The sequence below is a fragment of the Bos mutus genome, chromosome 5, assembly GCF_027580195.1.
Source record: "Bos mutus isolate GX-2022 chromosome 5, NWIPB_WYAK_1.1, whole genome shotgun sequence".
Taxonomy (NCBI): Eukaryota; Metazoa; Chordata; class Mammalia; order Artiodactyla; family Bovidae; genus Bos; species Bos mutus.
The window spans coordinates 61613247-61626610 of NC_091621.1; the positions used below are offsets into that span (position 1 = coordinate 61613247).

Genomic DNA, 13364 nt, shown 5'->3' on the forward strand with positions numbered 1-13364 from the left:
TCAGGCATTAGATCCTGGAGGCTGGGGACCCCTCCAGTGCAGGGAAATAAAACTTTTCCAGATTTCTCATTGCTCCTATAAAAAACCTAGCCTTCTGAGACTCTTCAAATACCTTGAGAATTTGATCAACACCTGTTGGTTAGTTAATTGCTCTGATACGGCAGGATAATAAAATTTTCTAATTTTCCTGGGCTACAAAATGCTTACAGCCTAGACGAGATCCCTGGGGCTTCTGAGGTGGCACTAGCGGTAAAGAACCTATCTGCCAGTGCAGGAGACTTAAGAGATGCTGGTTTATCCCTGGGTCAGGAAGATCCCCTGGAGGAGGAAATGCCAACTCACTCCAATATTTTTTTGACAGGAGAATCCCACAGACAGAGGAGCCTCGTGGGAAATAGTCCATAAGGTCGCAAGGAGTCGGACAAGACTGAAGCAAGTTAGCATGCAAGCACAAACTAGATCCCTAGGTTAAACTCAGAAGGTGCCGAGGAGACTGGCTCACTATCTTCCTTGGTATTTACATGTCAAAAAAGAGGGTTTTAGAAGTTGGAAACATTTCTAGGATATAAAGGTAGAGACACACAGGGCTATCTGCCTCCTGGAGAGACGTTATGTACATATCAAAGAGCTGGAGTTTAGATTCCAGCTCTTTGTTACCAAGGAGACCTCTTTAGGAAGAGTGAAGCATAGGTGCCTCCCGCCTCTTTATCAGCAGCTGCTGCTAAGTCGATTCAGTCGTGTCTGACTCCGTGCAGCCCCATAGACGGCAGCCCACCAGGCTCCCCTGTCCCTGGGATTATAAGCAGAGAAAAGTTATTTTCCTTGTCTCTCATCTATGGTGTGTTTATGTAGGGAAATTTCCCATAGGCTCTTGTTGGGTCATAGGGATAAGCCCTGGAGTAAGAGAGCACTTAGCCTTAAGAAATCTGTTTTTGACCCAGAACATCACATTTACACATTAAGGGTAAAATTAACAAAGATAAATATTAAAAACCCCACAGCAGCATGACCCAAAAGTATGGGCAAGCACCCTTGGAATGAATGGAGAGGTTCTCAGCAAAGAAATGGAAGTTACAAAAAAACAACCAAACGACTTAAAAGAAGGGAGAGGGATTTCCCTGGTGAACAGTGGCTAAGAATCTGCCTGGGATGCAGGGCACATGGGCTTGATCCCTGGTCTGGGGAAGATTCCACGTGCTGCAGAGTAACCAAGGCCGTGTGTGTGCCACGACTCCTAAGTCCGTGTGCCGAGAGCCTGTGCTCTGCAACAGGAGAAGCCACCACAATGAGAAGCCCACGCACCCCAACAAGGAGTGGCCCCTGCTTGCCACGATTAGAGGATGCCCACGTGCTGCAATGACGACTCAGCGCAGCCAAAAATAACTAACCAAAAAAAAAAAAGGGGGAGAAAATATAATATGAAGGAAATAAAAAGAGAAAAGGAAAAAAGGAAGCTAATAATAAACCTGGAGACATAAATATATCAACACTTGATTTAAATGTAAATGGTCTTAAAAAACATTAGTCAAGAGATATAAATTGTAAAATTGGATTAAAATAAAAACTAGGCCCAACTATATGTTATCTACAAGAAGGGAAATATAATGATCCATATATATCAAAACGGAAAAGATAAATATAATATAATGGTTCATATATATTAAAACGGAAAAGATAAACAATACTAACACTATTTAAAAAATGCTTACAATCAGTTGACTTCAGATCAAGAAAAATTACTCTAATTTTTAAAACATCAATATATTAAAACAATAATATACTGCAAATAAAGCTTATCCCAAGTAGTGCAAGATTGTTCAACAGTTAAAAATTAATTAATGTGATTCACCATATTAATAGGCTTAAAAAGAAAACCCATACAATCAAAGCAATAGAGGTAGAAAAAGCATTTGACAAGATTTAACATTCATTCAAATAAGAAAAAACCTAGCAAATCAGGAATAGTAGGAAATCTGATTTGATAAAGTTCATCTTTAGAAACATCTACAGATGACATCACTCGTAATGCTAAGAGATTGAACCCTTTCAGTTTAAAATCAGCAAAAAGATAAGGGTAACTGCCACCATCACTCTTACTCAATAGTATACTGGAGATTCGAGCCAGTTCAAGAAAGCAAGAGAAAGAAAGAAAACACATTCAGGTTGGAAAGAAAGCAATAAAACTGTCTCTAATGAGAGACAACGTGATTGTCTACACAGAAAAATCCCAAGGAATCTATACACACACACACAATTTTTAGAATTAATAAGCAAATTTAACAAGATCATAAGATACATATCAGTTCATAAAAGTCAACAGTATTTTTATATCCACTGTGCTGTGCTGTCCTTAGTCCTCAGTTGTGTTTTGTGACCCCGTGGACTGTAGCCCACCAGGCTCCTCTGTCTATGGGGATTCTCCAGGCAAGAATACTGGAGTGGCTTGCCACCCCCTCCTCCAGGGGATCTTTCCAACCTAGGGAATGAACCTAGGTCTCCTTCATTGAAGGCAGATTCTTTACCAGCTGAGCTACCAGGGAAGCCCAAGAAAATTTGGAAACCAATTTTTTTTTTTTTTAACTTCTATTTACAGTAGCTAAATGGTGACTGCAGCCATGAAATTAAAAGACGCTTACTCCTTGGAACGAAAGTTACGACTAACTTAGACAGCATATTCAAAAGCAGAGACATTACTTTGCCAACAAAGGTCCGTCTGGTCAAGGCTATGGTTTTTCCTCTGGATGTGAGAGTTGGACCGTGAAGAAGGCTGAGCGCTGAAGAATTGATGCTTTTGAACTGTGGTGTTGGAGAAGACTCTTGAGAGTCCCTTGGACTGCAAGAAGATCCAACCAGTCCATTCTGAAAGTGATCAGCCCTGGGATTTCTTTGGAGGGAATGATGCTGAAGCTGAAACGCCACTATTTTGGCCACCTCATGCAAAGAGTTGACTCATTGGAAAAGACTCTGATGCTGGGAGGGGTTGGGGGCAGGAGGAGAAGGGAACGACAGAGGATGAGATGGCTGGATGGCATCACTGACTCGATGGACGTGAGTCTGAGTGAACTCCAGGAGTTGGTGATGGACAGGGAGGCCTGGTATGCTGCGATTCATGGGGTCACAAAGAGTCGGACACAACTGAGCAACTGAACTGAACTGAAGGTATATATTAGGAAAATATTCTACATACTTAAAAATAAAATGTTAATGAAACATCAAAAAAATAGACTAAATGGAGAGATGTATGAAATTCATGGATTAGACAATTCACTATAATCCAGATATCAATTTTTCTCAAATCTGTCTACAGATTTAACATAATCGCAATTAAACATCCATGCAGGATTAATTTTAACTATAGAAAAGCTCACTCTAAAATATATATGGAAAAGGAACAGAACATCCACAACAATTTTGAAAAAGTGGAGCAATTTTGAAAACTGTGGACACTATTCAATTCTTAGACATTATACAATGCAATAGTATCAAGACAGAAAAGTATTGGTGACAAGATAAACACAGAGATTAAAACAACAGAAGATACTCTGGAAACAGATCCACTCAAATACTGTCAGCTAATTTTCTACAAAGGTGCAAAGGCAATTCAATGGAGAAAGTCCAGCCTTTGCAACAAATGACACAAGGAATAATTAACATCCATATTTTAAAAAATCCTCAGCCTGTACCTTGCACCATATTAAAAAAAAATGCTCAAAATGTAAATGTAAATTGATGTAAAATGTAAAACAATAAAACTAAGGGTAAACGACAAAATTACAAAATGTTTAGGTGAAAAAAAAAAAGAAAATATGACCTTGGTTTAGGAAAGAGTTCTTAGATAAACACCATGATCCATAAAAGAAAAAAAAAATGGTGAATTAGACTTTTCTCTATTAAGATGGCTTAATCCTGGATCGGGACGATCCGCTGGAGAAGGGATAGGCTGCCCACTCCAGTATTCTTGGGATTCCCTTGTGGCTCAGCTGGTAAAGAATCCACCTGCAATGCAGGAGACCTGGGTTGGATCCCTGGGTTGGGAAGACCCCTTGGAGAAGGGAAAGGCTATCCACTCCAGTATTCTGGCCTGGGCAATTCCATGGACTATACAGTCCATGGCGTCACAAAGAGTAGGACACGACTGAGCGACTTTCACTTCACTTCATTAAGCAGTAAAGAATTCACCTGCCAATACAGCAGATGAAGTAGATGCAGGTTCATTTGATCCTTGGGTCAGGAACATCCCCTGGAGTAGGAAATGGCAACCTACTCCAGTATTCTCGCCTAGAAAATTCCATGGACAGAGAAACCAGGCAGGCTACATTCCATGGGATTGCAAAAGAGTTGGACATGACTGAGTGAGCAAGCGCTATTAAGAGTACTTTTAAGAGAATAAAGACACAAGTCACAGACTAGAAAATATAGGACTTGTATCCAGAACATTATATATATATATATATATATATATATATATATATATATATATATATATACACATATACATATACACACACATATATGTATCTTCTTTGGTGAAATATCTGTTAAAATCTTTTGCCTATTTTTTAAAAATTGTTTTTTTTTCTTATTGCTCAGTTTTGAGAGTTTATATATATATAGGAGCCTGACAGGCTACAGTCCATGGGGTTGCAAGAGTTGGATACAACTTAGCAACTAGATCATCATCATATATACATATACATATAATCCCCAGGAGTTCATATATTTTTTAAAAATAGGCAGAAGATTTTAACAGATATTTCACCAAAGATATACGAATGGCAAATAAACACAGGAAAAGGTTTCTAGCATCACTAGTCATTGTTGCTGTTGTTTAGTCACTAAGTCATGTCTCACTCCTTTGTGATCCAGGACCAGGCTCCTCTGTCCATGGGATTTCCCAGGCAAGAATACTGGAATGGGTTGCCTTTTTTTCTCCAGGGATCTTCCCAACCCAGGGATAAAAATCCACATCTCCTGTGTTGGCAGGCGGATTCTTTACCACTGAGCTACCAGGCAAGCCCCATTAGTCATTACAGGCAAGCAAATTTAAAGCACAATGAGATACCTTTACATATCTATTAGAATGATTAAAATTAGGAATAATGACAATTCCAAGTACTAATAAAGATGAGATGAAACAGGAGCACTCAGACTCTACGTATGGGAATATAAAATGGCACAACCACTCTAGAAAACCAACTGGCAATTTCTTAGAAGCTTAACATACACTTACCAGTGTAACCTAGCAAACTCACTATTAGTATTTAACCTAGAGAAATGAAAATTAATTTTTGCAAAAAAACTTGAATGTATACAACAGCATTATTTACAACTGCCTCAGACTAGAAGCATTTAGGGAAAGTGAAGTTGTCGCTCAGTCGTGTCCGACTCTTAGCAACCTCATGGACTGCAGCCTACCAGGTTCCTCCGTCCATGGGATTTTCCAGGCAAGAGTACTGGAGTGGGGTGCCATTGCCTTCTCCGAGAAGCATTAAAAAAAAAAACAAAACCCTTTAATGGTGAAGGACACACAAATGGGTTAGTACATCTACACAATGAAATACTGCACAGAAACATAAAAGGACTAATTATCGATACACACAACAACTTGAATGGATCTCAAGTAAAATAACCCAGTCTCCAAAGGTTACATACTGCATTATTCCATTTATACAACATTCTAGAGGAGGCAAAAACAACATAGGAACAGAAAAAAATGAGTGGTTCCCAGGGGTTAGGCATGGGAAGGGTCACAATAACTCTTTGGCAGCGCTGAAATTTTTCTTTATCCTATTTGTTTGTGATAGTTACAAGAATCTATACAAGTAAAAAGCTCATAAGTGAAGTTGCTCAGTCGTACCCGAATCTTTGCAACTCCATGGGTAGTAAAGTAGGAAGTCAAGAAACACCTGGAGTAACAGGCAAATTTGGCCTTGGAATACAGAATGAAGCAGGGCAAAGACTAATAGAGTTTTGCCAAGAAAATGCACTGGTCATAATAAACATCCTCTTCCAACAACACAAGAGAAGACTCTATACATGGACATCACTAGATGGTCAACACCGAAATCAGATTGATTATATTCTTTGCAGCCAAAGATGGAGAAGCTCTATACAGTCAACAAAAACAAGACCAGGAGCTGACTGTGGCTCAGACCATGAACTCCTTATTGCCAAATTCAGACTTAAATTGAAGAAAGTAGGGAAAACCACTAGACCATTCAGGTATGACCTAAACAAATCCCTTATGATTATACAGTGGAAGTGAGAAATAGATTTAAGGGCCTAGATCTGATAGATAGAGTGCCTGATGAACTATGGAATGAGGTTCGTGACATTGTACAGGAGACAGGGATCAAGACCATTCCCATAGAAAAGAAATGCAAAAAAGCAAAATGGCTGTCTGGGGAGGCCTTACAAATAGTTGTGAAAAGAAGAGAAGTGAAAAGCAAAGGAGAAAAGCAAAGATATAAGCATCTGAATGCAGAGTTCCAAAGAATAGCAAGAAGAGAGAAGAAAGCCTTCTTCAGCGATCAATGCAAAGAAATAGAGGAAAACAAAAGAATGGGAAAGACTAGGGATCTCTTCAAGAAAATCAGAGATACCAAAGGAACATTTCATGCAAAGATGAGCTCGATAAAGGACAGAAATAGTATGGACCTAACAGAAGCAGAAGATATTAAGAAGAGATGGCAAGAATACACAGAAGAACTGTACAAAAAAGATCTTCATGACCCAGATAATCACGATGGTGTGATCACTGACCTAGAGCCAGACATCCTGGAATGTGAAGTCAGGTGGGCCTTAGAAAGCATCACTACAAACAAAGCTAGTGGAGGTGATGGAATTCCAGTGGAGCTATTCCAAATCCTGAAAGATGATGCTGTGAAAGTGCTGCACTCAATATGCCAGCACATTTGGAAAACTCAGCAGTGGCCACAGGACTGGAAGAGGTCAGTTTTCATTCCAATCCCAAAGAAAGGCAATGCCAAAGAATGCTCAAACTACCGCACAATTGCACTCATCTCACACTCTAGTAAAGTAATGCTCAAAATTCTCCAAGCCAGGCTTTAGCAATATGTGAACCGTGAACTTCCAGATGTTCAAGCTGGTCTTAGAAAAGGCAGAGGAACCAGAGATCAAATTGCCAACAGCCGCTGGATCATGGAAAAAGCAAGAGAGTTCCAGAAAAACATCTATTTCTGCTTTATTGACTATGCCAAAGTCTTTGACTGTGTAGATCACAATAAACTGTGGAAAATTCTGAAAGAGATGGGAATACCAGACCACCTAATCTGCCTCTTGAGAAATTTGTATGCAGGTCAGGAAGCAACAGTTAGAACTGGACATGGAACAACAGACTGGTTCCAAATAGGAAAAGGAGTTCGTCAAGGCTGTATACTGTCACCCTGTTTATTTAACTTAGATGCAGAGTACATCATGAGAAATGCTGGACTGGAAGAAACACAAGCCGGAATCAAGATTGCCAGGAGAAATATCAATAACCTCAGATATGCAGATGACACCACCCTTATGGCAGAAAGTGAAGAGAACTCAAAAGCCTCTTGATGCAAGTGAAAGTGGAGAGTGAAAAAGTTGGCTTAAAGCTCAACATTCAGAAAACGAAGATCATGGCCTCCAGTCCCATCACTTCATGGGAAATAGATGGGGAAACAATGGAAACAGTGTCAGACTTTATTTTTCTGGGCTCCAAAATCACTACAGATGGTGACTGCAGCCATGAAATTAAAAGACACTTACTCCTTGGAAGGAAAGTTATGACCAACCTAGATAGCATATTCAAAAGCAGAGGCATTACTTTGCCAACAAAGGTTCATCTAGTCAAGGCTACGGTTTTTCCTGTGGTCATGTATGGATGTGAGAGTTGGACTGTGAAGAAGGCTGAGCGCCGAAGAATTGATGCTTTTGAACTGTGGTGTTGGAGAAGAGTCTTGAGAGTCCCTTGGACTGCAAGGAGATCCAACCAGTCCATTCTGAAGGAGATCAGCCCTGGGATTTCTTTGGAGGGAATGATGCTAAAGCTGAAACTCCAGTACTCTGGCCACCTCATGCGAAGAGTTGACTCATTGGAAAAGACTCTGATGCTGTGAGGGATTGGGGGCAGGAGGAGAAGGGGATGACAGAGGATGAGATGGCTGGATGGCATCTCTGACTCAGTGGACGTGAGTCTGAGTGAACTCTGGGAGTTGGTGATGGACAGCGAGGCCTGGCATGCTGCGATTCACAGGGTCGCAGAGTCGGACATGACTGAGCAACTGATCTGATCTGATCTGATCTGGGTAGTAGCCTGCACCAAGCTCCTCCATCCATGGGATTTTCAAGGAAAGAGTACTGGAGTGGGTTGCCATTTCCTTCTAGAGGGAATCCTCCCAACCCAGGGATGGAACCCAGGTCTCTCACATTGTAGACAGACGCTTTACCGTCTGAGCCACCAGGGATGGTGGCTCATAGTATTACACAATAAGGGCTTCCCAGGTAGCTCCACAGTAAAGAATCCACTTTCAATGCAGGAGAGACACAGGAGTCATGGGTCTGATCCCTGGGTCAGGAAGATCCCCTGGAGAAAAGAACAGCAATCCACTCCAGTATTCTTGCCTAGAGAATCCCATGGACAGATGAACCTGGTGGGCTACAGTCCATGGGGTTGTAAAGGGTCAGACACGACTGAGCAACTTAGCACAAGCATTACACAATAAAAAGGAGCATTTTAGGGTAAACAAAAAAAAAAAGAGAATATTTTAAAACACTCTTCTGGAGACTTGGTATAATTTACATTGGAAGAAAATTCTCAGGATTTAAGAATACAATAAAATGTTTAAATATCACACCAAGTAAAGACTATATACAAACCTGGTTATTAAACAAGAGCAAATCAAGATGCTAGAAGCAATCAAGTAGCAAAGATCGAGGTGCAAATGTATACAGAGTCTCCCATAAATTACAAATACATGTAAGTGCTTAAAATTCCTCTCTATTATGCAGGCAGAAATCAGAGGAATATGGAGAACAGGAAAATCTACAGGAGAGAAAGGAAGGTGAGGGAAATACCTGAGTGACCACCAAGCCTATGCTTCAGAGGAAGGGCCTGATCATTTTTCAGGTCGAATGACAACCTCAGTATTGACTTTAACTTAGATTTGTCCCTAAATACTATCTAGAATAAAAGACCAATATTCATCAATACCTCCTCAAGGGCACCTGCAGAAATCCTGTGACCTGCAACATTTATCACGTCATCAACTCGAGACATAACATAAACATAGCCTTCTTCATCCATGTACCCAGCATCCATGGTGTCATAGTATCCCTGAAAATAAAGAATAAAGAATGTCTGATTAGCATCTAGTATTAGGTAATGTAATTATTTTTAATCTTGGTAAAATATAAAATAGGATAAAAATAGGTTTGCATTTGGCTTTCTCACAACTAGCCTATTGAATTCCATTACTTCTGGTTTTGAAAGCTTACTATTAATAGAATCTGTTTGCTCCGTTGACATCCAGGAATAAATTAAAGTGTTCTTATATATGTTGAAGCTAAGCATTTGGACTGAAAGTTCCAAAGTTTATGAACCCAATTTCTTCTTTTAATGGAGAAGTAATAGCTCAATATTTCCAGTAGGCTTTGGTATTGCAAAAGTAGTTCTTTGATAGATTTCTTGTGTTAATTTCTAAAGGTGTTAAAGCTCTCTATTAATAATTACAAAATAGACCACTAATTTATTAACATAGATTTGGATTGGACTCGAGCTTCACTGAAATTATAGTTAAATAGTAAGTATAAAACTTAATTTTCTGTCAACTCAGAGTAGCAGTACAGTTTCACTGGTCCAGATGTTACAACAGAATGAAAAATCAAGAAGAATAAAATTAGAAAGAAAGAAATATTCCTCCCCCTAATGCTTCAGAATTGCGTTAATACCTGTATTATGAGCTTGGGCTTTCAGATAAATCCAGGCAAGTCACTATTTGTGCTTCTTAATCTTCCTAAAACTCAGTATGCTCATCTATTAAATAGGATAATGGACCGTGCCTTATAAGGCTATGAGTAGCATAAATGAGACGAAGCATATGAAGAGGGCAGACTGACGCACATCATAAATCCTCAATAATTGGCAACTCTTACAGCAATTACTACAAGAAAGGCCATCTAGAATACAGTTAAGAACGTGGGCCCTGGAGCCAGAAATTACAGGTCCAAAAGTCAGCTCTGTTCCTCTAAACAGTGAGCAAGTTACTCAACCCTTCTGAGCTGTTCAGCTGACAGGGCTGAGGTAACAAGACAGAGTATAGGTTCACTATATCTAGTTTAATCATAAACTACGGTCCATGGGGCTTTGAAGGAGCTTTCCATTTTGTTAAAGGTGCTCATGTTGAAAACTACATGCGCATATCCTGTGTCACTGTCAGGCTGTAATTAATCACATCAGTCCTCTGATGATTTGACTGGGGCCCATCGGGCAGATAGATGGGGCTTATTGGCGTCAATTCTAGACAAATCTTCTCAGCCACAGTCCTTTGGGGCATGTTTAACCTTGGCTACTGAGGTCATTTAACCCTGAGATGTCTTTCTCAAGGAAGCTATTTTAATTCTTGTCATTTGTCTAGTTGATTAGATTAGGTTTCCTTCACTCACAAATAATAAGGATAGAATGCTAAGTACTTAGACTCACCTTTGTTTTTTAATGCAATTCTAATCATTCACTCTTTTTTTACCCGGTGCATAATGAGGACCAGGTATTTCTCTAAGGGAAAGAAATAGAGGTGAAAAGACAGCAGCAAGATGAGAGTGGGGCCCTTTTGCGTATTATCAATTACATACTATTATAAACATAAACCACAGAGTAACAGGAAAATGATAAAACAGAATGCCAAAAGATACTTTTCGTTATCCAAAGCACTACAGTTGGATGTTGAGTATACTGTCTTTATCCTGTATTTGTATTTCAAAATAAAGAACTCAGAGGGCACTCAGGAATGAATGCCAATAATAGGCAAAGGGATTAAAAAAATATAATTTCTGGCAAACAGAACAAATGTTCCTCAAATTTTGCTCATACAGAGGAGTTGTGCATGCATGCTAAGTTGCTTCAGTTGTGTTCGACTCTTTGCAACCCTAGGGACTGTGGCCCGCCAGGCCCCTCTGTCCATGAGATTCTCCAGGCAAGAATCCTGGAGTGGGTTGCCATTCGTCTTCCAAGGGATTTCCCCAAGCCACAGATCGAACCCATGTCTCTTATGTCTCCTGTACTGGCAGGTGGGTTCTTTACCATTAATGAGGTTCTAATGACAACTGTCCAGTTCTGATCAAGTGTTCTCAGTCTGTGAGGAGAAATCCAATGCAAGAAATCATATAGAAAGTCTCCAAAAGTTTTAGTTTAGCAAAGGGAAGTCGCTCAGTCGTGTCCGACTCAGCGACCCCATGGACTGCAGCCTACCAGGCTCCTCCGTCCATGGGATTTTCCAGGCAAGAGTACTCGAGTGGGGTGCCATCAAAGGCTGTTAACTTTCAGAAAAAAATAAGAGAAACTGAGATATTTCTATGTCCAGAAACTGATTAAAAAAATATTAAAATGACTTATTTAGACATTTGAGCTTTGGGCATTCTTTCCCTCTGAGGTCTGGAAACTGGTCCAGATAACCTTTAAGGGTAGTTTTGCGATCCATGATTCTAAGAGTAAGCTCCCTAAAGTAATAGGCGAGAACTACAGAGAAGTATGTAAGGTGAGTTTAAAAAAAGAATAATAAAATTCTTACAGGAAATTTTTCAAAGTATAAATGCTTGAATGCCTCTTGATTCTTCCAGAGTCCTGAAAAAGCTCCAGGTGGTAATGGCAACCTTGTATAAAAACAGAGCATGGGAATTAGGACAAAAGTGGTAGTAAAGACAGATTGATTAGAAGTACTCATTTTCCGCCATGATGAGTAAGAACAATTCAAGTCCCACATTGAATTGTAACCCTTAAACCTGATAGATAGATCATGTCTAACTGAGGGTGAGCAGCTGACCAAGACATAGCAAATTCACAGAAGGGTAACTATAGTTTCTGAGAAGGGCACCAAAGGCACACCATCTTGGCATTCAGATAGTGATTAGCATCAATCACTCTTTTGGTAAGAAGGATAACATCTGCAAAAAGGAACCAGAAATGCATCATTATATTACTTTTTAAGGGAAATTTCCTTCCACCATAGGCAAATAAATCAAAAAAATTTTTGACGTATCAAGGTACCAACTGCCACCTTTGCCAGTCTCGTTGTGCAGTGAGATGATCCAATGAAACGTCCCATGCATAGTCTTATCTTCACAATCAGTGTGTCTCCCCACTCTTCCATCTCCTGTTCTTCCTTTTCATGACAATCCAGACCTATGTTATTTCTCACCCCTATGAACCCATGAAGACATGTGAGCATATAAAATAGAAGATAGCATATATCTGTTCTTTGTAATCAATTTCCTCTTCAATTTCTTCTTCTTTTTTCCCATAATATTAAACAGGGATTATACATAAGAATCTGCCTGCAATGTGGGAGACCCCAGTTTGATTCCTGGGTTGGGAAGATCCCTTATGGCTCAGATGGTAAAGAATCTGCCTGCAACGCGGGAGACCTGGGTTCGATCCCTGGGTTGGGAAGATGCCCTGCAGGAAGGCATGGCAACCCACTCCAATATTCTTGCCTGGAGAATCCCCATGGACAGAGAAGCCAGTCCATGGGGTGCAAAGAGCCAGACACGATTGAGCAATTAAGCACACACATATGACAAGGGCTCACCTCTATCTGCACGCATGTGTGCTCAGTCATGTCCGATTCTTTGTGACCCTGTGGGCTTAGCTCGCCGGGCTCCTCTGTCCATGGAGTTTTCCAGGCAAGAATACTGGAGTGGGCTGCCATTTCCCACTCTACAGGATGTTCCAGATCCAGGGATCAAAACTGCGTCTCTTGTGCCAGGTGCATTGGCAGGCGGATTTTTTACTACTGTACTACCTGCTGAAGCCCATACCTAGCTACCTATCTTTACATGAATAAATACGTAAATTCTTATATCAGTTCCCTGTAGGAAGTACCACCTATCAAAAATAACCGCTCAGAGTACTTTCTGGACACAGAAACTTTTGAGATGCTTTATAGTTTGTAAATTCAGATACTGTCAATTTAAAGATTTTCAAAACCCTACCCTCTGGTACTCACAAAAGACACCAAGTGAAGCAGTGATTTCACAGTGCTGAGGTGGGAAATGGAAAGGGAGGCAGACGCGGAGACTGCCAACATGAGGCAACATCAGCCGCTTCCAACCCCAGTCCCAGACTTCTGAGACACTGAATTGTATTCTCACATTCTGTCAGG

At 40.3% G+C, this 13364-nt stretch overlaps 1 protein-coding gene across 2 annotated transcripts in view; it reads right to left on the reverse strand.

Moving 5' to 3' along the window:
- ACSS3 (acyl-CoA synthetase short chain family member 3) overlaps positions 1 to 13364 on the reverse strand; it is a 181026-nt gene that overhangs the window by 17686 nt on the left and 149976 nt on the right. For both annotated transcript variants that reach the window (XM_070370965.1, XM_005892327.3), the window contains 2 exons: positions 11775 to 11856; positions 9203 to 9325 (listed from right to left, as the gene is read on the reverse strand). In XM_070370965.1, the coding sequence (XP_070227066.1) occupies positions 9203 to 9325; positions 11775 to 11856 (205 nt within the window). The remainder of the gene's footprint in view (positions 1 to 9202; positions 9326 to 11774; positions 11857 to 13364) is intronic.